A 26,787-nucleotide genomic window follows, 5' to 3' on the forward strand; every position below is an offset into this window, starting at 1 on the left:
CTAACCCTAAACCTAACCTTAATCTTAATCTCTAACCCTAATTCTAACCCTAAACCTAACCCCTGAAATAGGCTTTTTATAAGTGAGGACAGGCAAAATGTCAGAACTTTAGTTGGTTTACTATTCTTGTGAGGACTTCTTGCACCCACAAGTATAGTAAAACATGCACACACGCACACACTTCATACAACTACCTACATCTCTACACCTCCACGCACTCTACACACCACTACTCCGTGCTCCACATACTGTTGCACAAACACCACACACAGCTCTAAAATCTACACACCGCTGTAACACACTTAGCAGAGATACGCTTAACTCCTCGTTGACCCTGCAACCAACTTGAAGTCACACACACACACACACACACACACACAGACACCTGGGATGACCAACTGAATTCCGAGACGGAATAATCTTAAGAGAAGGAAACACCTGGCAGAGGGAAAGAGAGAGGAGGAGAGAGAAAGAGGGAGTGTGTGGGGACCTGCAGGGTTTCTGTGAACCTTGGGGTCTCCGACAGACTCAGCACACATTGACTGTGGCGATCCCTGCCTGCTGCATTTGGCTTTCAGTTGCATGAACGCTCGAGGCTAGAGAAAGAAAAAAAAAGAAAACGTGGGCCTTTTCAAGTCGCGCCAAGAAGGACTTTGTCACGAATTACGGGTCTGTGGCGCATTTGTGATAAAAAGAAGACTGGGGTGGAGGGGTGAGGGGAAGAGAGGGAAGATGGGTCGGGGGAGAGAGAGGGTGAGTTGACTGAAGAGTGATGGCTGCACCAGAGAAGTGAGTGAGTGAGTGAGCGAGCGAGCGAGCGAGCGAGCAAGTGAGAAATGAGTGATCAAGTTATTGCGTAATAAAGTGAGCAAGCTAAAAAAAAAACAAAGAAGAAGAAATGGGACAACATGCAGAGGGACAAACTGAGGAGTGTGTAAGAAAGTAAAAGAGAATATCGAGCGAGGGAGGGACACTGCCAAAGTATGTCAGCAGTTCCAGTCACTAACAGAGAAGAAAGCATAACGCTGGAAAAGTAGAGCAGTCCTGACAAAAGTGACTTCTGAGAGGAAGACTGAGTAAGAAGAAGTGAAAGACACACGCCAGTAACACCAAGAGCAATAGGGGGATAAAAGAGAGGGAAAAGCGAGGGACCCAGAGACCAAAGAGAGAGGGGGGAGCGTGTTGGAATGAAAGAGTGGTTCGTTCTGCTCAGGCTGACAGGGTAATTTGATGAGCGGAGGCGCTGTGCTGGGACTACAGGAAGACAACAATTTAGTTCCATTTCCATAAAACAGAGCAGAGCCCCTTCTGTTTCCTACCAACGCCAGCAGGCGCCGTAACAGACCCAGCTAGCTACCCCCGAGAGAGGGGGGTGGACAGGGGAAGGGAGAGACAGGGAGAGAGAGGCGGGGGAGAGAGCGGTGGGGGAGAGACAGGGTGGGGAGAAGAGAACTGTGGAGAAGGAGTGAGGGGGGGGGGGGGGGGGGGGGTAAAGAGCAAGAGAGAGAGAGAAAAAGTGTTGCTGTTTGTTCTCCCACCACAAACACGCACACACACCACCCTGGAGCACCAGAGGCAACCAAAACTGTTGCTCTGCTTTCTGTCGAGTGGGTAATTGTGACCAGATGTTTTCTATAAACATGCTGTGTGTTGTAGAGTGTGTGGGTGGGGGGGGGGGGGTGCACTGCCTGTGTATTGTGTGTTCAGAGGGACACTTAGGGGGGGGTGTGACAATGGTGTCTGTGTGTGTGGGTGCACGTGCATGCACATGTGTGCTTCCACTTCAGTGTGCTTGTGAAAGTAAAGGTATTATATGTGTCCGGGAGTGTGTGTGTGTGTGCGTATTGGAGTGAGTGGGTGAACTCAGGTTATGTGTGTTTGTCGATCCCTAGGTCAATATGTTGGTCTGATTTTCCATCCACCTCTCTCTCATTATTTCTACAGGGGAGTAGAAGAGAAGAAGTAGAAGAGAGTGACTTACCCCCACCCCTCCACAAGGCAGCCTCACAAACATGGGAGTAACTGAACCTGAGGAAGAGAGAGAGAAAAAGAGGGAGGGAGAGAGGGAGAGAGAGAGAGAGGTTAGAGGGGACCGCCAGAATACTTATGGACACCCAGGACATTCAGCAGGTGCCTTTGACCTATGAACTCCAGACTCTGACCATGTGAACTTCCACAGAGGCGAGAATACACAGATGCCATTTTAATTGTGGTGGGGGAAAAATGACGAACCTCTCTCTCTTAGTGTAAACGACTTGATTTTGTCAAACCTTTCTTCCCTCCTCTCCCCTCTTGTTGTGACAACAAATTAATGACACATTGTCATTTTCCTCTTCATTCAGTACCCCCCTTCATCCCACTTATCCATTGTTTCTGTGACAGCACTGTATACCATAGTGGTGAATATGAAGTAACATACCGTAACATAACCTAAGAGTTGTCCAACCGCCTTGTCATGCAGTATGCATGTTAGAAAGTATTCTAGTCCCTCCAGACGAGAAGCGCCTGCAAGATGACTAGGTTAGACATTATATCCCCCCTTGAGATACAAATTCATCTTGACCGGTACAAATTCGAGCAAAACATCATCAAGTGGAAACCCCAAACCCTTAATACAACACCCTGCATGATTTGAGAATATACGCTAGCAACATTTCACCTTTTGGCCTGAACATTTAAAATGTGTCTAGGTTAACGTTCACTCTTCTTAGTGGGCCCTGAGTTGATCGTAACACTGAATAAATATGAATTCATATAGCAGACGCTCATAGATTGACTCATCACACACTCACACACACACCCCCCCACACACCCCCACACCATTGATGCAAGACAGAATATACAACATAATCACACACAGTTGAACACAGTCCAAAACAGTGGTTCCCCTGGGGGTACTTGGCCTATCCACAGGGGGTACTGTTTTCATGAGTCTTACTGGTAAAATGCACATGAGGTTGTCCTTCAGGGGTACTCCGGGCAGAGCACCATGTACTCGGTGGTACGGTAACCAAAAAAGGCTGAGAGCCTCTGGTCCAAAAAAGTCTACAAATGTAATGACTACCTTACTGCACAGGCACTGCTGGCTAAGAGGCTAACTCGGCTATGAAAGCCAGAGCGGTCATAGTGAGGTGTTTGAGCCAAAAAAGTCAGTCTCTCTCACTCTCCCAACCGAGAGGAAGTCTTTAGGTGATGGATCAGTAAACTTTGGGAGGGAGTAAACAAGGAGGGGTGATGTCATGGAAAATGGCGTGTGTGCTTGCGTGCATGTGTGCATGCAGAGAGGTGGCGAACAGCTGGGCCAATGGCTTAGAGGTAGATTTGAACAAGTTCTACAAGTTCCAAATCGGACGAGAAAAAAAACAAGAATAGAACCAAAACAAATTAAAATTGTATTGGTAAACAAAACAATCTCTTGGGAGATGTACTGAGTGTCCCTGTTTTGGTCTACACAGAAGGCAATAATGTAGATCATTAAGTTGATAATGGTCTGGTAGAGGATCACTATCATTAGACCAGCTTTGCCCTGTAATAATAGACAGCCGAGGTGTAAGAGGAGGGAGAGAGCGGTTATTGTATTATTGTCGTAACACTGTCATACTTTAGGCAATCTTGTTCCTTTACTTTGAAGATATATGGGTCAATCTGAACTTCTGACATGCATCGATGTCAGTGGAAGACTAGGTGAAAATTTGACTTCAGTGGAAGCAGGGATTCGCCCTGCACAATATACCATGAGCATCTACACAACGGATCCTGTTTAGTGTACAAAGCAACAACCAGTTGGGTCTGGGCCCATATCCACAAAGGGTCTCAGGAATGCTGATCTAGCACCCGTTTTTCCTTTTAGATCACAACGAATAGGATTATATGGACAGATCCTAGAATATCACTCCTGGTGTAGAACGTACTGTCTAGCTTCTGTCGAAGTGGGTTGGTTCCATACAGAAGGACGTGGGCCTCAGAGTGAACCGTCTGCAGCTCTTCCAGTGAGGCTTTCCGCCCCCGTATACACTGCAGAGAAGGGGGGGACGAGAGAAAGAAAGAGAGTTGGTCAATTTTATTTTCATTTTATTTGTATTTCTTTCCCCTTTATTTAACCAGGTAGGCCAGTTTGTTTACAACTGCGACCTGGCCAAGATAAAGCAAAGCAGTGTGACACAAACAACACAGAGTTACACATGGGATAAACAAACATACAGTCAATAACACAATTGAAAAATCTATATACATTGTGTGCAAATGTAGTAAGATTAGGGAGGTAAGGCAATAGATATGCCATAGTGGTGAAATAATTATAATTTAGCAATGAAACACTGGAGTGATAGATGTGCAGAAGATGAATGTGCAAGTTGAGATACTGGGGTGCAAAGGAGCAAAGAAATGATTAACAATATGGGGATGAGGTAGTTGGGTGGGCTGTTTACAGATGGGCTTTGTATAGGTGCAATGATTGGTAAACTGCTCTGACAGCTGATGCTTAAAGTTAGTGGTAAATAACTTCATTGATTTTTGCAATTCGTTCCAGTCACTGGCAGCAGAGTACTGGAAGGAAAGATGACCAGTGAAATATACCTGCTGGAGCGCATGCTACGGGTGGATGCTGCTATGGTGACCAGTGAGCTGAGATAAGGCGGGGATTTACCTAGCAAAGACTTATAGATGACCTAGAGCCAGTGGTTTTGGTGACGAATATGAAGCGAGGGCCATTCCAACAAGAGCATACAGGTCGCAGTGGTGGGTAGTATATGGGGCTTTGGTGACAAAAAAGATGGCACTGTGATAGACTACATCCAATTTGCTGAGTAGAGTGTTGGAGGCTATTTTGTAAATTACATCGCCAAAGTCAAGGATCGGTAGGATAGTCAGTTTTACGAGGGTATGTTTGGCAGCATGAGTGAAGGATGCTTTGTTGCGAAATAGGAAGCCGATTCTAGATTTCATTTTGGATTGGAGATGCTTAATGTGAGTCTCGAAGGAGAGCTTACAGTCTAACCAGACACCTAGGTATTTGTAGTTGTCCACATATTCAGAACCGTCCAGAGTAGTGATGCTAGACGGGCAGGCGGGTGCGGGCAGCGATCGGTTGAAGAGCATGCATTAAGTTTTACTAGCATTTAAGACCAGTTGGAGGCCACGGAAAGAGTGTTGTATGGCATTGACGCTCGTCTGGAGGTTGTTAACACAGTGTCCAAAGAAGGGCCAGAAGTAAACAGAATGGTGTCGTCTGCGTAGAGGTGGATCAGAGAATCACCAGCAGCAAGAGCGACATCATTGATGTACACAGAGAAAAGAGTCAGCCCGAGAATTGAACCCTGTGGCACCCCCATAGAGACCCCCGATGAAGACGGCTGCACAGTATTGTCTTTTATCGATGGTGGTTATGATATCGTTTAGGACCTTGAGCATGGCTGAGGTGCACTCATGACCAGCTCGGAAACCAGATTGCATAGCGGAGGGAGGTACGATGGGATTCGCAATGGTAGGTGATCTGTTTGTTAACTTGGCTTTCGAAGACTTTAGAAAGGCAGGGTAAGATAGATATAGGTCTGTAACAGTTTGGGTCTAGAGTGTCTGCCCCTTTGAAGTGGGGGATGACCGCGGCAGATTTCCAATCTTTAGGGATCTCAGACAATTTGAAAGAGAGGTTGAACAGGCTAGTAATAGGGGTTGCAACAATAGCCACGGATAATTTTAGAAAGAAAGGGTCCAGATTGTCTAGCTCAGCTGATTTGTAGGGGTCCAGATTTTGCAGCTCTTTCAGAACATAAGCTGTCTGGATTTGGGTAGCCAGGTGGAAAGCATGGCCAGCCATAGAAAAATGCTTATTGAAATTCTTGATTATCGTAGACTTATCGGTGGTGACAGTGTTTCCTAGCCTCAGTGCAGTGGGTAGCTGGGAGGAGGTGCTCTTATTCTCCATGGACTTTAGTGTCCCAGAACTTTTTGGAGTTTGTGCTACAGGATGCAAATTTCTGTTTGAAAAAGTTAGCCTTTGCTTTCTGTGTATATTTGTTCCTAACTTCCCTGAAAAGTTGCATATCGCGTGGGCTATTTGATGCTATTGCAGTACGCCACAGGATGTTATTTTGCTGGTCAAGGGCAGTCAAGTCTGGAGTGAACCAAGGGCTATATCTGTTCTTAGTTCTACATTTCTTGAATGGGCATGCTTATTTAAGATGGTGAGGAAAGCACTTTTAAAGAATAACCAGGCATCCTCTACTGATGGAAGTAGGTCAATATCCTTCCAGGATACACAGGCCAGGTTGATTAGAAAGGTCTGCTCGCTGAAGTGTTTTAGGGAGCGTTTGACAGTGATGAGGGGTGGTCGTTTGACCGCAGACCCATTACGGACACAGGCAATGAGGCAGTGATCGCTGAGAACCTGGTTGAAGACAGCAGAGGTGTATTTAGAGGGCAGGTTGATCAGGATGAAATCTATGAGGGTGCCCGTGTTTACGGATTTAGGGTTGTACCTGGTAGGTTCCTTGATAATTTGTGTGAGATTGAGGGCATCTAGCTTATATTGTAGGACGGCCGGGGTGTTAAGCATATCCCAGTTTAGGTCACCTAACAGGACAAACTCTAGGGGGCAATTCATTCACATATGGTGTCCAGGGCACAGTTGGGAGCTGAGGGGGGTCTATAACAAGCGGCAACATTGAGAGACTTATTTCTGGGAAGGTGGATTTTTAAAAGTAGAAGCTCGAACTGTTTGGGCACAGACCTGGATAGCATGACAGAACTCTGCAGGCTATCTCTGCAGTAGATTGCAACTCCACCCCCTTTGGCAGTTCTATCTTGGCTGAAAATGTTGTAGGTGGGGATGGAAATTTCAGAATTTTTGGTGGCCTTCCTAAGCCAGGATTCAGACACGCCTAGGACATCAGGGTTGGCGGAGTGTGCAAAAGCAGTGGAAAAAACAAACTTAGGGAGGAGGCCTCTGATATTAACATACATGAAACCAAGGCTTTTACGGTTACAGAAGTCAACAAATGATAGCGCCTGGGGAATAGGAGTGGAACTGGGGGCTACAGGGCCTGGTAACACTTACTATGACACCAGAATCTGTAATTGTGTACCCATTTGTTATAATGTACTGCTACTTGACGAATCCCCAAGGGCCACCTGCGCTTTTGACGGACAAGAGGGATGGAAAGGATGGAAGGATGAAAAGGAGAGAGTGAAGGAGGGACGGGGGAAGTTGGGGGGGTAGCAGCAGGGTAAGACCTGCAGCCAGGAATCTCCAATTAGTAACAGTGGTGGTCGTAAATGAGGTCTGAAAGGGGTGAGTGAGAGAGAGAGACAGGAGAGGAAGTCTGGGGGTGGAATTTGTTTGCTTGTTTATTTGTTGATGTTATTTCTGTTTGTGCCATTCGGGAAAGACAGACAGGCAGCTGTGCAACCAAGCGTAGCGATGATGCAATGAACGAGTGAGACGCGGGAGAGATCAGACACAGGAGACCCGCACACTCTAGGAGCTCAGATGCAATAACTGAATAACCTCATAACCGGCGTTTCGACAGACAAGCTGTCTTCATCAGGGTATAATGACAAATACTGCGGGTCACTGGTTTATATAGTGTCAAAGGACACACGCAGGTGTCTGTAAACATGGCCGGGTGTGGCTTGAAATCATTGGTTAATTTACAGATATAAATAGAACGTATAAAAAACATGAATGGATAGCATTACGGTCATAGATACAATTTGGCTTACATAGGCCTACAAACACTTTCAATGAATAGCAAAATCACAAGAATGGCTTCAGATCATAAGGGAGCAAGGGTCTTTAAATTAAAGATAAAGACACACACACACACGCCACGCACACAGCGATGCAGGAAAGATTATCTCCATTTAGGAACCATTAGGCTGTTTTTAGACCTCTAGGATGAAGAGAAAAGAATGTCTCTCGCTGAGAAAATGTGTGTGTGTGTGTGTGTGTGTGTGTGTGTGTGTGTGTGTGTGTGTGCATGCATGAGTGCGTGTATGTGGATTGTCACAGAACAGGTGCAGGGCATGATAAGACCCACTATAAGCTTTTTTATCTCTGCCAGCACTTCAAAACAACCTAATACTTCAAAACAAGGCCTGAAGCTAAACAATGATCTAAGGTCAGTTTAGATTTTTTTCGGCCACATGGTTAAGGTTAGGATTTGGCAACGGTTAGCTGATCCTAGATCTGTGCTTATGGGCAACTTGCTGTGGGGTGTTTTGTCAATGGGGAGGTCGGGCAGCATGGCTTAACACTGCCCCCTCCTGGTCAGAAATGGTGCCTTAGAACGCTCTGAAAGTGGAATAATGGGTTCATCTCAGTAGTCTAGGTTGGATGGGTAAAGGAAGCCACATTCGACTATTGAGATAGAACGGCGAACAAGCTTCCTCAGTTAATCTGACAGAATTTATACTCTAAATTGGATTTCTCCCCTTAGTCTCTGCACTAATCTGAAAAGACTGTATGGGTGAAAACACAGAGCAGGCCTCAATATAACCTCTGCTTGTAGCTCAGTGCTTAAGTGGGTGAAACAATGTGTGTGTGTGTGTGTGTGTGTGTGTGTGTGTGTGTGTGTGTGTGTGTGTGTGTGTGTGTGTGTGTCAGTATAGATTATTGATACATATCCAAGAGATGAGCTTCGGTGATGGTCTCCGTACCTCACACTTGCCCCTCAGTCCTGTCTCTTGTAGTCGAGACCAGATGCTCTGGATGCGTCCGGCGTGCTCCGGGTGTGTGTTGGTGTTGCCACACATACACTGGTGCTTCTGCATCAACGTGTCATACACCAGTCCTGGAGGGTGATGGGAACACACAAAGAGTTAGGAAAAACGATGTTAGGACATGTTTGGGAGACAATAACCGTGTCCGAATATCCGTACATGCGTTCTAAATATTAGGCATTGTGGGTATGTGAAAATCAAACATTTTATAGGATGTGACATTTTGGAAATGTAGTATGCTTGAAATGCCAGGATGTGATACGCATTTTGGCCTTTGATTTTCGTAGAATTCGCTGCACACTAATGAGGAAGAGAGTCGTCTTTTCAGACTCTCGTGTGCTTAACGGCTGATTAAACAGATACATTGACGTGCTGTACCAAAACGAACGAACGGCAGCAGTCAACGCGACCACGCACTCGATGACACATTCTCAGTATGGATGAGCCTGGTGTGTTGACATTTGATGCGTACTGCGTTCGTTGGTACCCTAACAGTATGTTCTAAATAGTATGTTGTACGATTAGTATTGAGTACACAGTATGTCGTCTTGGTAAGTAGTAGGCAAGACAGATTTTGGACACAGCCATAGATTCTCAGTGCACTTCCACTCTTCCACTCTTTCTCACAGAGACAGAGACAGAGAGAGAGAGAGACAGATACAGACAGATACAGACACCCACACCCTGCACTGCATGGCTGATCAGTATGCTGGACACTGGGGCTCTCAGAGTGGTTTAGAGGGGAACGAGTCAAGGACTTGATTCTTTTTTTTTCAGGGAGAGAGGACACATTAATCTAAGAGAACAGGCAGCTAAGCCCTTGCAGACTGAAGGTTAGAGAGAGAGAGCGATAGAGTGTTGGAGCGTGTGTGCGATTGTGTGCATGAGTGCGCACGTGTGTTAGTGTGTGTTGGTCAAGGGTGCTTGCCGGTGGTGAAGCGAGGCTTGGTGGGTGGTTCCTGCTGCACCACGATGGGGGGGAAGCAGGCCGAGGCAGGAGATGATTGGGCCCTGGAGAGGGGGCGGTGCGCTGGGAAGGTGATTGACAGGCCGGCTGCCTCCATCGAAGCCTGGTAGTTCCTCAACTGGTGGATTCTCTGCTGCTCCAACAACACATCCTGCTGCTCACAGAGAGAGAGACAGAGAGAAACAGAAAGAGAGAGAGACCCGAGAGAGACAGAAAGAGAGACAGGCAGAGAGAGAGAGAAAGAGAGACAGAGGCAGAGAGAGAAAGAGTGATATTACACACACGTAAGTGCTCTCTCTCTCTCTCTCACACATACACACACACACACACACACACACACACACACTCCAAATTCAGCTATCGCGTGCATCTGTTGAACCGCATGCAAGATATCTTAGTAGCCAGAAGATGGCGCTTGATGCATCTCCATTATCACAGCCAGACAGACGTGAATCAGACGTGTGAGCTGATTCAGGAACATAAAGATACAGAGACAAATGCTTTGTAAGTATGCAGGTATTCAAATGATCTCATTTATAGTCACCCCAATTCCTATTAAAGACTACTGGTGGGGCTGGCTATAGGTGATTGTCATAAGGAGCTATTGGGATTCAGATTCGCAAACTGTATTGCCACTAAGTGAATTGCCACTACTGTAACTAACAGACCAGGATTCGATTGGGCATCGCTCCTGTTCTAACACTTCATTTCCCAAGGGCCCCCAGTGCTCTACTTCCTGCCGGGATGTAGGGTTTGTGGGCGTCATGGCAACAGGGAGGACAGTTGATTGGATTTGGACCGACTGCAGTGCTGTATGTTAGACAGGGAGGACATGGTCTTGTGTGTGTGTGTGTGTGTGTGTGTGTGTGTGTGTGTGTGTCCGTGACGATGTGTGTGTCGATGTGTGTGTGTGTGTGGTCCTAGGGAGACTCAGATTCAGCTGTAGAGAGGAGGCGTGAGGCTGCCCTCAGCCATTCAGACAAAAACCTGCACGCTATTTCACTTTGAGAGAAGGAGTATAGTGTGTGTATGTGTGTGTACGTGTGTGTGTGTGTGTGTGTCCATACAGCGAGAGTAAGCCATGTGTGGGTGTCTGTTTTTCGTGAACTGACTAAAAACCCAAATAGCCTACATTCTGTTCACTATCACCAAAGCATGACACGTGTCTGTCTGTCTGTCTGTCTGTCTGTCTGTCTGTCTGTCTGTCTGTCTGTCTGTCTGTCTGTCTGTCTGTCTGTCTGTCTGTCTGTCTGTCTGTCTGTCTGTCTGTCAACTCCAGCTCTTGTCCACTGGTGATGTTAACCACATTTACAAAAAGGAGAAGCTGTAACAGCAACAATTAGGTTGTGAGTTTGTGTGTTTGTGTGTCTGCATTTATGCGTGTATGCCTGAATATGTGTGTGTACGCATGAATATGTTTATGTTTGATTGTGTGTGTGTGTTTCTGTGTCCCCTCCTCTTCCTGCTCTCTGTCCCGTACCTGTCTGAAGAGCAGCTCCTGGTCAACTATCCTATCTCTGTGGTCCCTCTCCTCTTCCTGGGGGTCCGGGGGCTCCTGCTTGACTGTCACTCCACACATGTGGCCTCCGTCCTGGGGACATAGGGCTTGGTGCTCCCTTAGCTCCTCTTCTGTCTCCTCCGGGTGACTCTCGTGCTGCCGACCCGGCCCCGGCCCTGGCTCACTGGGCTTGGCCATCATCTGAATGGGGGGGGGGGGGGGGTTAAATGTTAGAAGACACAGCACTGGGTATGAATAAGTTACACATAGCTGTTCATAATAATAATAATAATATATATTTTTTACCCAGAGCGATAGTCATGCGTGCATACATTTGTTGTATGGCTGGCCCCAGCAACCCTTGGTATTGCAATCGCCATGCTCTACTAACTGACCCACACAGGACCACAAAACGATAAGTAATGATAACTGTTGCAATACATATGTTGTGAAACATCTTATCGCTGGGTGACTCCTTGCTGCCTTTGGCTTAGAGGCAGTATACCATTTTTTCAGGCTGATTGAGCTGCAGCCAGCTTCTTCATGGTCGTGTCGCCGGCGGTAGCTAACGTGGCAATTTCTTTCCCTCCCATGATTTTATTTAAATTAGGATAGCAGCCGACACAATAAATAAAATATTGATAACCATCTAATGTCACCTTGATACATACAGTCTGCTACTCAATGGGAAGGGCATGAATAGCAACAGTAGGACACAGTGCCCTTCGCTCCTGCTTGCCAAGCACTATAAGGGTGGCAGGTAGCCTAGCAGTTACAGCGTTGGGCCAGTAACCGAAAGGTCGCTAGATTCAAAAACCCAAGCTGGCAAGGTGAAATATCTGTCGACGTGCCCTTGAGCGAGGCACTTAACCCTAACAAAACAACACCTTTCTCTGCACCTATCCGGCCTCCATCATTTAAGAATGATGGAGGCCACTTAATTTTTTATAAATTTGCAAACATTTCTAAAAAATCTGTTTTTGCTTTGTGATCAAAATCAAATCAAATCAAATGTTATTCGTCACATGCGCCGAATACAACAGATGTAGACCTTACAGTGAAATGCTTACTTACAAGCCCTTAACTTCTTTGGGACTGGGAGGCAGTATTGAGTAGCTTGGATAATAAGGTGCCCAGAATAAACTGCCTGCTACTCAGGCCCAAAAGCTAGAATATGCATATTATTAGTAGATTTGGATAGAAAACACTGTGAAATTTCTAAAACTGTTTGAATGATGTCTTTGAGTATAACAGAACTCATATGGCAGGCAAAACCTGAGCAAAAATCCAACCAGGAAGTGGGAAATCTGAGGTTTGTAGTTTTTCAAGTCATTGCCTATCGAATATACAGTGTCTATGGGGTCATATTGCTCACTTCCTAAGGCTTCCACTAGATGTCAACAGTCGTTAGAACCTTGTTTGAGGCTTCTACTGTGAAGGGGGAGAGAATGAGAGCTGTTTCAACCAGGTGTCTGGCAGAGTGCTATGAGCTCAGTCTCGTGTGTGCCCGTGAGAGTTAGCTGCATTCCATTGCATTTCTAAAGACATAGGAATTCTCCGGTTGAAACATAATTGAAGATTTATGATAAAAACATCCTAAAGATTGATTCTATACATCGTTTGACATGTTTCTACGAACTGTAATATAACTTTTTGAACTTTGTCTGAACTTTCGCCTGGACTTGCCCGCGCCTCGTGAGTTTGGATGTGTGAACTAAACGCGCGAACAAAAAGGAGGTATTTGGACATAAATTATGGACTTTATCGAAGAAAACAAACATTTATTGTGGAACTGGGATTCCTGGGAGTACACTCTGATGAAGATCAAAGGTAAGTGAATATTAATAATGCTATTTCTGACTTTTGTGACACCTCTCCTTATTTGGAAAATGGCTGTATGTTTTTCTGTGGCTAGGTGCTGACCTAACACAATCGCAAGGTGTGCTTTCGCCGTAAAGCCTTTTTGAAATCTGACACAGCGGTTGCATTAAGGAGAAGTTTATCTATATTTCCATGCATAACACCTGTATCTTTTATCAATGTTTATTATGAGTATTTCTGTAATTTGATGTGGCTCTCTGCACTTTCACCGGATGTTTGTTTGAGACAATGCATTTCTGACCATAACACACCAATTTTAAATGAGGTTTTTGGACATAAAGATTAACTTTATCGAACAAAACACACATTTATTGTGTAACATGAAGTCCTGTGAGTGCCATCTGATGCAGATCAAAGGTTAGTGATTAATTGAATCGCTATTTCTGACTTTTGTGAGGGCTCTCCTTAGCTAGAAAATGGCTTTATGGTTTTCTGTGACTAGGTGCTGACCTAACATAATCGTTTGGTGTGCTTTCGCCGTAAAGCCTTTTTGAAATCGGACACTGTGGCTGGATTTACAAGAAGTTTATCTTTAAAATGTTGTAAAATACTTGTATGTTTGAGGAATTTTAATTATGGAATTTCTGTTGTTTTTAAATTTGGCGCCCTGCAATTTCATTGGCTGTTGTCGAGGTGGGACGCTCCCACATATCCCAGAAAGGTAACCGACAATGCAGTTTTATGAAAAATACAACAAAAAAAAAAGAAATAAAAAAAAGAAATAAAAGTAACAAATAATTAAAGAGCATCAGTAAAATAACAATAGCGAGGCTATATACAGGGGGCACCGGTACAAAGTCAATGTGTGGGGGCACCGGTTAGTTGAGTTAATTGAGGTAATATGTACATGTAGGTAGAGTTATTAAAAGTGACTATGCATAGATGATAACAGAGAGTAGCAGCAGTGTAAAAGAGGGCGGGGGAGGGGGGGGACAATGCAAATTGTTTGGGTAGCCATTATGGGGTATTGTGTGTAGATTAATGAGGAAAAAAATCTATTGAATCAATTTTAGAATAAGGCTGTAATGTAACAAAATGTAGAAAAAGTCAAGGGGTCTGAATACTTTCCGAAGGCACTGTATATTTGTTTTCCTCAATACCCCATAATGACAAAGCAAAAACAGGTTTTAGAAATGTTTGCAAATAAAACAAATGAAATATACATTTACATAAGTATTCAGACCCTTTACTAAGTACTTTGTTGAAGCTTCTTTGGCAGCGATTACAGCCTTGAGTCTTCTAGGGTATGATGCTACAAGCTTGGCACACCTGTATTTGGGGAGTTTCTCCCATTCTTCTTTGCAGATCCATCAATGCTGCAGATATGTTTTGGTTCACTTCCCCAGATCTGTGCCTCGACACAATTCTGTCTCAGAGCTCTACGAACAGTTCCTTCGACCTCATGGCTTGGTTTTTGCTCTGACATAGTGTCAATTCTGGGACCTTATATAGACAGATGTGTGCCTTTCCAAATCATCTCCAATCAATTGAATTTACCACAGGTGGACTCCAATCTAGTTGTAGAAACATCTCAAGGATGATCAATGGAAACAGGATGCACCTGAGCTTAACTTCAAGTCTCATAGAAAAGGGTCTGAATACTTATGTAAATAAGGTATCTGTTATTTATTTTTATTTGCAAAAAATACTAAAAACCTGTTTTCACTTTGTCATTATGGGTTATTGTGTGTAGATTGCTGAGGGATTGTTTTTATTTAATCAATTTTAGAATAAGGCTGTAATGTAACAAAATGTGGAAAAAGTCATGGGGTTTGAATACGTTCCGAAGGCACTAAATATATATATATATATACACACACTACCGTTCATACGTTTGGGGTCACTCAGAAATGTCCTTGTTTTTGAAAGAAAAGCAACTTTTTTGTCCATTAAAATAACATCAAATTGATCAGAAATACAGTGTAGACATTGTTAATGTTGTAAATGACTATTGTAGTTGGAAACGGCTGATTTTATATGGAATATCTACATAGGCGGACAGAGGCCCATTATCAGCAACCATCACTCCTGTGTTCCATGGCATGCTGTGTTAGCTTATCCAAGTTTATCATTTTAAAAGGCTAATTGATCATTAGAAAACTCTTTTGCAATTATGTTAGCACAGCTGAAAACTGTTCCAGCTACAAAAGTCATTTACAACATTAACAATGTCTACACTGTATTTCTGATCAATTTGATGTTATTTTAATGGGAAAAAAGTCACTTTTCTTTCAAAAACAAGGATATTTCTAAGTGACCCCAAACTTTTGAATGATAGTGTATATCCATAAAAATCTAAAATGGACCTTCCTGCAACAGCATGGGAAGTAGCCCTTAGCCAATATCAGGGGGACAGTATGTGTTAGGTGAAATACTGCAGTTTGCAATCATCGCAGCAAAGTTTGGGACCTGTTGCGATAAGAAAAGTGCAAGCAGTTGATTTTGGAGACTAGTGGAGCACAAACACCAAAGTAAATGAAATCTATATTTATCTGTTTATTTATTTTCCCTTGCCATCTGTACTTCTACTATTTCTACTACATTGTAACAACACTGTATATAGTTAATAACGTAACATTTGAAATGTCTTTCTCTTTTGTGAGTTTAATGTTAACTTAACTTGTGATTGTTTATTTCACTTGCTTTGGCAATGTTAACACTGTTTCCATGCCAATAAAGCCCCAATGAATTGAATTTGAGAGAGAGAGAGAGTGCTGAGCTATCATAATAGTAGAGAGAGTGAGAGAGCAAGAGAGAGAATAGGAGAATATCCTACATAAACAGAAGGATAAAGAGGGTACTTCTGTTCAAAATCAAGTGAGGGAGACCGGGACCAAGACAGAACTTCAAAGTGGAGAGTGAGCGGGAATGAAAGTGGGACGTTGGGTAAGGTAGACATCAGATACATCAGATATAGAGAGACTAAGAGTAGGCAGCCCAGAGAAAGTGAGAAAGAGTGACAAGAGAAGACAGAAGAAAATGAGACACAGAAACACAGAGCGAGAGAGGGAGAATGAAATAGACAAACAGAAAGAGACAGATATACCTGTATGCAGAGAGAGAAAGAGAGACAGAGAATGAAATAGGCAGAGAGAGAGAGAGAGAATGAGAGAGAGAGAGAGAGAGAGAGAGAGAGAGAGAGAGAGAGAGAGAGAGAGAGAGAGAGAGAGAGAAAGAAAGAAGCAAAGAGAGAGAGTGTGTAATCAAGACTGTGGCAGATGATGCTGTGCCAGGCCAGCTGGGTCCATCAGGCTCGGTCGCCACGGGGATGGCAAGGGAAATAACAACACCCCCCCACCCACCTCCCGTTTCCAGTGTCCCTGGTCGTAGTCACCATGGCTGGCAGACGCACACACAGGGCCCTATTGGCACGACGCCAGGGGACCCGGTCCATTGACGTCAGAGCGCTGGTCTCTTGCCTCATCCCCCGTCCCTCTTCTTCAAACACAAGCCTCTCTTTTTACACTCAACCCCCCCCCTCCCGCCTTTTCAATCTCCTTGACTCTCTCTCTCTTTCTGTAACTCTTTTAACACTAGAAGCACTGAGGCTATCATTTTTTATTTAAAATAGAAATATCTCTGCCATTTTTAAAGTCATGCCCCCCTCCATCCTTGACTTTTCCTAAATAACTATATTTAACACACGTATGTTGTTAGAATTTCATTATCACAAACAGAATGTGTCACAAACAGTTTTAAGAGGACATGTAATTTTCAACCCCTGCCCCTCATTCACAGGCTGATGATTGGCCTTCGAAACCAAACTTCAACTATATCGAAACGAAATTCATACAAAATATAAAATGGAGTTATTATATATATTTGTATTTCTAATGTTACCAAAGACCTTCATAATTAAAAACAAAGGATCATTTTTTCCCCAATAGCATATACACTGCTCAAAAAAATAAAGGGAACACTTAAACAACACAATGTAACTCCAAGTCAATCACACTTCTGTGAAATCAAACTGTCCACTTAGGAAGCAACACTGATTGACAATAAATTTCACATGCTGTTGTGCAAATGGAATAGACAAAAGGTGGAAATTATAGGCAATTAGTAAGACACCCCCAAAAAAGGAGTGATTCTGCAGGTGGTGACCACAGACCACTTCTCAGTTCCTGCTTCCTGGCTGATGTTTTGGTCACTTTTGAATGCTGGCGGTGCTCTCACTCTAGTGGTAGCATGAGACGGAGTCTACAACCCACACAAGTGGCTCAGGTAGAGCAGTTCATCCAGGATGGCACATCAATGCGAGCTGTGGCAAGAAGGTTTGCTGTGTCTGTCAGCGTAGTGTCCAGAGCATGGAGGCGCTACCAGGAGACAGGCCAGTACATCAGGAGACGTGGAGGAGGCCGTAGGAGGGCAACAACCCAGCAGCAGGACCGCTACCTCCGCCTTTGTGCAAGGAGGTGCACTGCCAGAGCCCTGCAAAATGACCTCCAGCAGGCCACAAATGTGCATGTGTCAGCATATGGTCTCACAAGGGGTCTGAGGATCTCATCTCGGTACCTATTGGCAGTCAGGCTACCTCTGGCGAGCACATGGAGGGCTGTGCGGCCCCACAAAGAAATGCCACCCCACACCATGACTGACCCATCGCCAAACCGGTCATGCTGGAGGATGTTGCAGGCAGCAGAACGTTCTCCACGGCGTCTCCAGACTCTGTCACGTCTGTCACATGTGCTCATGTGCTCAGTGTGAACCTGCTTTCATCTGTGAAGAGCACAGGGCGCCAGTGACGAATTTGCCAATCTTGGTGTTCTCTGGCAAATGCCAAACGTCCTGCACGGTGTTGGGCTGTAAGCACAACCCCCACCTGTGGACGTCGGGCCCTCATACCACCCTCATGGAGTCTGTTTCTGACCGTTTGAGCAGACACATGCACATTTGTGGCCTGCTGGAGGTCATTTTGCAGGGCGCTGGCAGTGCACCTCCTTGCACAAAGGCGGAGGTAGCGGTCCTGCTGCTGGGTTGTTGCCCTCCTACGGCCTCCTCCACGTCTCCTGATGTACTGGCCTGTCTCCTGGTAGCGCCTCCATGCTCTGGACACTACGCTGACAGACACAGCAAACCTTTTTGCCACAGCTCGCATTGATGTGCCATCCTGGATGAACTGCTCTACCTGAGCCACTTGTGTGGGTTGTAGACTCCGTCTCATGCTACCACTAGAGTGAGAGCACCGCCAGCATTCAAAAGTGACCAAAACATCAGCCAGGAAGCATAGGAACTGAGAAGTGGTCTGTGGTCACCACCTGCAGAATCACTCCTTTTTTGGGGGTGTCTTACTAATTGCCTATAATTTCCACCTTTTGTCTATTCCATTTGCACAACAGCATGTGAAATTTATTGTCAATCAGTGTTGCTTCCTAAGTGGACAGTTTGATTTCACAGAAGTGTGATTGACTTGGAGTTACATTGTGTTGTTTAAGTGTTCCCTTTATTTTTTTGAGCAGTGTATGAATCTTATTTATTAGACTGTTAGAATGTTGCAGTCGAAATGCCCATTGGCTCCGAGGCGGGGGTCCCTTGACGCCCAGCTTTTCTAGTGTTAAAGCGGGAAACACACTTTTGGGATTTGAGCCAGCCACATGAAGGATGAGATTGCTTTGAAGTTGAAGCCTGCTGTGGTTCCTTCAATGCTTAACACACTGGTACTTAAAAACAACACCTCAACCACTGTTAATATCCAACTATACATGTTTCATTGCAGCTTTTCAGTACCTTTCATCCAAAACGTGAAGCAAAAACCAAGGTTCCATCAAATACATCCCTTTTTTTTGACAATAGATTACAATCTAACAGCAGCACGATGGAAGTATTGATATCATGGAGACAGCTGTTTCACGAGTAAAGTGACAAGTGACCACTTACGGATCACCAGCAAACAATCAATACATCCTGAGAGTCAGCCACCCATAACACGGGTTGATTTAGCCACATCATACTAACACAGCCCCTACCACTCCCATTGCTTGTCAAACGACACATCTAATGCTAAACCATTGGGAAGTAGCTAAGCCATATTCTCCATATTCTTAAATGGATGACCACCGAGAACTCTGAGGAACATTCTGAGGTCAAAAGTAGGGGAAAACAACAGATTCCCGTAGAGCAATGGTTCCCTAAATGTTATAGTCCCGTACCCCTTCAAACATTCAACCTCCAGCTGCGTACCCACTCTAGCACCAGGGTCAGCGCACTCTCAAATGTTGTTTTTTTGCCATCATTGTAAGCCTGCCACACACACGTTATACGATACATGTATTAAACATAAGAATGAGTGTGAGTTTTTGTCACAACACGGCTCGTGGGAAGTGACATAGAGCTCTTACAAGGACCAAGGCACACATAATAATATAATAATTTTGCTCTTTATTTAGCCATCTTACATATAAAACCTTATTTGTTCATCAAAAATGTTGAATAACTCACCACAGGTTAATGATAAGGGTGTGCTTGAAAGGATGCACATAACTCTGCAATGTTGGGTTGTACTGGAGAGTTTGTCTTTTTCCACACAGTCTGTGCCTGTATTTAGTTTTCATGCTAGTGAGGGCCGAGAATCCACTCTCACATAGGTACGTGGTTGCAAAGGGCATCAGTGTCTTAACAGCGCAATTTGCCAAGGCAGGATACTCTGAGTGCAGCCCTATCCAGAAATCTAGCAGTGGCTTCTGATTAAATTCAATTTTCACAGAAACGCTTGTTACAATTTCGACGAGGCTCTCTTGTTCAGATATCGGTAAGTGGACTGGAGGCAGGGCATGAAAGGGATAACGAATCCAGTTGGTTGTGTCGTCCGTTTCAGGAAAGTACCGGCATAATCGCGCACCCAGCTCACTCAGGTGCTTCGCTATATCACATTTGACATTGTCCGTAAGCTTGAGTTCATTTGCACAACAACAAAAAAATCATACAATGACGGAAAGACCTGTGTGTGGTCATTGTTAATGTAGACAGAAAAGAGCTCCAACTTCATAATTGTAGCCTCAATTTTGTCCCGCACATTGAATATAGTTGCAGAGAGTCCCTGTAATCCTAGATTAATTTCACTACCATTTTCACTGTGTTCAAAACATATTTCAAGCTGTCAGGCATTCGCTTGGCAGCAAGAGCCTCATGGTGGATGCTGCAGTGTACCCAAGTGGCGTGGGGAGCAACTGCTTGCACGCGCATTACACCTCCACTATGTCTCCCTGTCATGGCTTTTGCGCAATCAGTACAGATATCAACACATCTTGACCACCAAAGTCTATTTGATGTCACAAAGCTGCCCAGTACTTTAAAAATATCCTCTCATGTTGTCCGGGTTTCCAGAAGAGGATGTCTTCCTTAATTGACCCCCCATAAACGTAACGGACATATACCAGGAGCTGTGCCAGGCCCGCCACGTCTGTTGACTCATCCAGCTATAACATATATAGTTCACTGGCTTGTATACGAAGCAGTAATTGTTTCTAAACATCTCCAGCCATGTCACTGATGTGTCGTGAAACAGTGTTGTTTGATGAAGTCATTGTCTGTATAGTTTTTTGGGCCTTTTCCCCCAGCATTGTCCCAGCCATATCCGCGGCAGCAGGAAGAATTAAGTCCTCCACAATAATATGGGGCTTGCCACTCGGTAGCTCAACATATAAGAGACATTTAGCCAAGTCTTATTAATGGTATCTGTTGCTTTTATACATGTCTTACTACTCGAAAGTCGTCTTTATTCCCGCTCAAAAAACTCCCATGGCTTATTTTTCTAATTGTCATGTTTTGTTTCTAAATGTCTGCAGAAGAGTGAAGGTTTCCCGCGAGAGAGTAACGGTTAATGTGATTGGATGTTCATTATTTGAGTAGGCTACCTGTATTTGACAATGCATTGTTATTTCGCTGAACACTGGAAGGTTAAATTTCATTTTTGGCAGTGAAACAAGGCTACTCAGGAAAGAAAAAAACATAAATGTACGGTTTGAAAATGTGAAGAATTTTTGTATTTTTTATGTGTGAATCACATTTTTATTTGGCGTACCCCCGACGGCATGGCATTGCGCGTACCCCTGGAGGGACGTGTACCCCAGTATGGGAATACCTGCCGTAGAGGATAATTATGTGATATTTCCCCCCGAAGCCGGTGTTTGGAGGATACAGTTGAAGTCGGAAGTTTACATACACCTTAGCCAAATACATTTAAACTCAGTTTTTCACAATTCCTGACATTTAATCCTAGTAAATATTCCCTGTCTTAGGTCAGCTAGGATCACAACTTTATTTTAAGAATGTGAAATGTCAGAATAATAGTAGAGATAATTATTTATTTCAGCTTTTATTTCTTTCATCACATTCCCAGTGGGTCAGAAGTTTACATACACTCAGTTAGTATTTGGTATCATTGCCTTTAAATTGTTTAACATGGGTCAAACGTTTAGGGTAGCCTTCCACAAGCTTCCCACAATAAGTTGGGTGAATTTTGGCCCATTCCTCCAGACAGAGCTGGTGTAACTGAGACAGGTTTGTAGGCCTCCTTGCTCGCACACGCTTTTTCAGTTCTGCCCACACATTTTCTATAGGATTCATGTCAAGGCTTTGTGATGGCCACTCTAATGCCTTGACTTTGTTGTCCTTAAGCCATTTTGCCACAACTTTGGAAGTCTGCTTGGGGTCATTGTCCATTTGGAAGACCCATTTGCGACCAAGCTGTAACTTCCTGACTGATGTCTTGAGATGTTGCTTCAATATATCCACATAATTTTCCTGCCTCATGATGTCATCTATTTTGTAAAGTACACCAGTCCCTCCTGGAGCAAAGCACCCCCACAATATGATGCTGCCACCCCCGTGCTTCACGGTTGGGATGGTGTTCTTCGGCTTGCAAGCCTCCCCCTTTTTCCTCCAAACATAATGATGGTCATTATAGCCAAACAGTTCTATTTTTGTTTCATCAGACCGGAGGACATTTCTCCCAAAAGTTAGATCTTTGATCCCATGTGCATTTGCAAACCGTAGTCAGTTTTTTTTTTATGGCGGTGTTGGAGCAGTAGCTTCTTCCTTGCTGAGCGGCCTTTCAGGTTATGTCGATATAGGACTCGTTTTACTGTGGATATAGATACTTTTGTACCCGTTTCCTCCAGCATCTTCACAATGTCCTTTGCTGTTGTTCTGGGATTGATTTACACTTTTCGCACCAAAGTATGTTCATCTCTAGGAGACAGAACGCGTCTCTTTCCTGAGCGATATGATGGCTGCGTGGTCCCATGGTTTTTATTCTTGCGTACTATTGTTTGTACAGATGAACGTGGTACCTTCAGGCGTTTGGAAATTGCTCCTAAGGATGAACCAGACTTCTAAAGTCATGGCATCATTTTCTGGATTTTTCCAAGCTGTTTAAAGGCACAGTCAACTTAGTGTATGTAAACTTCTGACCCACTGGAATTGTGATAGAGTGAATTATAAGTGAAATAATCTGTCTATAAACAATTGTTGGAAAAATGACTTGTGTCATGCACAAAGTAGATGTCCTAACCGACTTGCCAAAACTATAGTTTGTTAACAAGAAATGTATGGAGTGGTTGAAAAACGGAGCTTTAATGACTCCAACCTAAGTGTACGTAAACTTCCGACGTGAACTGTATATTGTCAAGAGAGCCAGAAAACCGTGCCAATATATCCTCCAAACACAGGCTTCGAGGGCATTATCACTACGCCCAACACAGTCTGGAATTTGCTCCCTCGCCAGGACGCTGTTCAGAGGAGCTACTAGCCAACAACACAGCTAACACAGCCACTTCAAACTGAAGCTGGAAAGACAGCAAACTAGCTGCATTTCATTTCACCTTTTTTTTCTATTGACACTTCTTTGTATATATCCATAAAAATTATGCTGACTCATGATTTCAACTGTCTGAGGAAAGCAGTTTGTCTCATCGTGACACACTCATCCTCAACGGGACAGGTGGAGACTTCAACATTGAAACAATGTTGCGAACGTCGGAGAGAAAGACCGCAAGGTTTATACAAATCTATGCTGTTGAAAACCAAAATGGTAGTCTAAAAGAAAGGGGAAATGTCTAGATGCTTTTCACAGTGGAGATCAAGTTTCTAAAATTGCCTGGTTGGGCTGACGAGACTGTAGATCGCGCAGTGGGATGGAACACTAAATAGGTATTACAACGTCATAGCCTTAGCCAGTGGTAACTTGTGGAATAGACACCGGCTGGAATGCAGTTTTAGTCAATCAGCATCCAGGATTAGACCCACCATATAGCATATAATCCTCAGGAATGTCACAATACAAGAGAAATTCAAGAGGGAGAAAAAATAGCAATAATTATCTCTACACCTCCACCCTGCTCCGACCTTATGATTCTCCAACTTCCCTAATCACCACACACACACATAAATACACACACACTGAGCTCTTGCCTGTCGACCATATAAGGAAGTGGCTTCCTCCATAATGTAGTTGTTATGGCAACGGAAGAAGCATGGACAGGAACATGCAAACAGGACAGGCAATACTTTGCCGATGTACAGTTGTTGTGTTGCTGCTGGGCCTGCTGCTTGTGCTTCATAACGTAGCAGACACACACACACACACACACACACACACACACACACACACACACACACACACACACACACACACACACACACACACACACACACACACACACACACACACACACACACACACACACACACACACACACATAAAAGAACAAAGGATGCATGCACACACACACAAACACACCTTGTTGATGTGCAGTTGCTGCTGCTGGAACTGCTGCTTGTGTTTCTCCAGAAACTGCTGGTGCTGCTGCTGGACCACCAGCTGCTGCAGGGCCTGGGCATTCTGGGGCAGAGGGGCCGACTGGGTCCTCCCCAGGGGACGGTGCTGCCCACGCAGCTTGTGAATGGAGGACGATTGCAGGGGCATCCCGCTCAGGCCTGAAACACATGAAAACACAGACACAACATGAATAGGAAGATCCACAAGTAACATCGGGTACTCAACCAGTGGAGGCTGCTGTCACTTTAAACCGGAGGACAGGCTCATTGTACTGGCTGGAATGGAAATGTCAAACACATTCATTACATTCCAGAAATTGCTATGAGCTGTCCTCCTTTCACCAGCCGCCACTGAAACCATCGCGCAAGGTGGTCCTTTAAAACCAGGTTTTTGGAGATGATGTGCTTTCGATAGTGCCTGAGACGGAGTGGATGTGCTTACAGCAGGACAGACCTAGTGGGTTCTGGGACTGCTCCAGGAGGACCATGTGCTGGAGGAGGGGGTTGTGTGCCGAGCCCCCATCGGTCAGGTAGGAGGGCAGGTGGGCCCCGGGGATGAAGGGAGTGGTTATGGGGAAGCCCTGCTGCAGTCTGTCGTGCATTGAAAGCCTGTCGCCTTCCTGCTGGCCCGACGTCATCTGAAGGGACAAATAGAGGGGAGACAGAGACACACAGAGAGAGACAGAGAGAGAGTGTGAGAGATAGGAGAAAAGTTGCCCCTAATGCAAACCAAGAAACATCTAACTGTAGTGTAATTTCCCTCTAAACCATTACAGGGCAAAATATATAAATTAACTACAGTGAACTAATAACTTTCTGCCTGAATTGACTTGGAAGAGTTGGAAACGGATATAGAGCGAGAGAGAGTGAGATGGGGGGTAGTACATGCGTCAGTGACTGCTGGTCATTGTCTCTCAATGGGGCCTTTCTGAAATGGAGTGAGGCTGAAAAGCCACATATGACAGATGGACTAGGTCTAGACAGGGCCCCCTCTATGTAGACTCTTCCACTCTGAAAGGGCCATGTGCGCAAGCAAGCCCTCAAAGTGACAGAGGAGAAATGAGAAAGAAAGGAGAGAGCGAGAGAAGGAAAGAGAGAATGAGTGAGAGAAAAGATGTGGAGAAATAGCAAGTTAGATGGAGAAAATAATAAATTGGGGGAAGGCAGTGGAGAGTGTGGGGGGGGGGAAGTGGGCTAGAGAGAAAGGGAGAAAGTGAAATGTCAGGTTAGAAAGATAAGAAAGAACGAAAGTAAAAACTAAAAGAAGGAGAGAAAAGTGGGTGTATGAACTAACGCTGGAAGGGCCGGTGGCTGGCAGGCCCAGGGTGATGTTAGGCAGCGAGGGTGATGTGTACAGAGACAGCTGGCTCAAGGGGCCCTCTCGGCCAGCCAGCCTGTGGGCCAGGGAGGCCTGCAAACAGAGGAGCACACAGTCAGAAAGAGACACTGAAACACAGACCAGACAAATAGACCCCTCTGCAAAAATAAACAGCCCTGTCTGGTCATTCCCCCAGACCCCTGTGGCCTCCTGTCTACACTGGCCATCTGGAGCACATGGATACAGAGATACACATACCCTATGCACAGAGACACTTGCATTTACACACTCATGTGCACATACTTACACACACAAACAGTCACACCATATCAAACAAGCACACAGGCACACACGCACACGCCTGACAGTGTGAGCCAACAACTAACAGGTGGGACATAAACATACTGTTTGGCTCGGGCCATATTAAGCAAACAGCCCTCAGCAATGTGACTGGGAACAGTCAACATCAAAGCAGATTGAAAAAAGAAAAGTACAGTATATCAGAAGCTCCTGGTTTCTGCATGGTCACAGTAAGCTAACAGCTTAATGTAGGTTAAGGTTCGAGTGGCTGCTTAGTGCTTACCTCTACTGAACTACTGGACATGGAGCCAGCGATGCCATTCTCATTGGTGATGTTACTGGAGCTGTTGTTGGGCGAACTGGGGCCCGAGCCAGGAGCGCTGTTGCAGGCCGATTCTACAATAAATACATAAAACACAAGACATGAGGCTCGCCACACAACATGCATACTGATCAATGTACCAGGTTGGAAACCTATTGATTTCAACCTACAGAAAAGTACTAAAGTCATAGATGCAAGGGCTGTGCGAGTTTGCACGTGTTCCACTTGGTCTGGCAGAAGCTTACCAGCCATGTCCAGAGAGCGCTTCTTGGCGGTGGTAATTGGACCGTCCTTCCTGCGTAGAAGTGGGCTACTTCTGCGCTCCGTTACCTTCTGTTTTAGCCTGGACCGGAGCTTCAAGTTGGGCTCAGAGGCTAGAGAGAGAGGAAGAGGGGGTCCATTAAAACACAGCTATAGAGCAGAACATACACAACACAAATGACAGAACTCGGAGGGAAGAATACGCTATTGAAAGGCATACTTGAGATGACAAGTAGGGCACTATAAAAATGGGATTCACTTGAATCAAACCAAATACTGCAAACCATGAATGAATATAGTTATGAAGACAACACTGCAACAGGAAATGATATGAACATGTTATACATATTCTGTTCTGTCCTGCAGATGATATGCAGACGTATGGAAGTGGGAAAACAGACAGTCTGATATCTTTCTTAGGAGATTCTAGCTGCTCTGGCTTCCCTGGCTGTCAAAGTCTCAGAAGGCTTTTGGGCTTCGGGTGGCAGGCAAAGACAAGAGCTTTCGCTCTCTACTGCACATCATGCCTGTCACTCCGCTCTCACTCGTCTCTCCTGCTGTCTGAAACTGTCTGGAAACAAGAAAAAACTCCGGACCCCAGCAAACCGCCTCCCCTGGCCCGACTTCAGCTGACCTGTGCTCAGTGCAGATCTGAGGTGACGTCACCCTACTCTGAAACTCTCAGAGAAGAGCGCTTTAAATGGAGAGTGTTTTACAGTGTACATAGACAAACATTAGTACACAAT

The 26,787-nt window shown here is 44.8% G+C and overlaps 1 protein-coding gene across 1 annotated transcript in view; it reads right to left on the reverse strand.

The window, feature by feature from the left end:
- The window catches only part of LOC120057743 (histone deacetylase 4-like), a 143,734-nt gene that overhangs the window by 32,466 nt on the left and 84,481 nt on the right, over positions 1–26,787 (reverse strand). Inside the window, exons 9-18 of the mRNA XM_039006222.1 lie at positions 26,026–26,154; positions 25,742–25,854; positions 25,135–25,251; positions 24,295–24,478; positions 23,803–23,999; positions 11,166–11,384; positions 9,647–9,839; positions 8,656–8,789; positions 3,912–4,014; positions 1,982–2,028 (exon numbers count right to left, since the gene is read on the reverse strand). Of these exons, the coding sequence (XP_038862150.1) occupies positions 1,982–2,028; positions 3,912–4,014; positions 8,656–8,789; positions 9,647–9,839; positions 11,166–11,384; positions 23,803–23,999; positions 24,295–24,478; positions 25,135–25,251; positions 25,742–25,854; positions 26,026–26,154 (1,436 nt within the window). The remainder of the gene's footprint in view (positions 1–1,981; positions 2,029–3,911; positions 4,015–8,655; positions 8,790–9,646; positions 9,840–11,165; positions 11,385–23,802; positions 24,000–24,294; positions 24,479–25,134; positions 25,252–25,741; positions 25,855–26,025; positions 26,155–26,787) is intronic.

Source organism: Salvelinus namaycush, chromosome 13 (assembly GCF_016432855.1).
Source record: "Salvelinus namaycush isolate Seneca chromosome 13, SaNama_1.0, whole genome shotgun sequence".
NCBI lineage: Eukaryota > Metazoa > Chordata > Actinopteri > Salmoniformes > Salmonidae > Salvelinus > Salvelinus namaycush.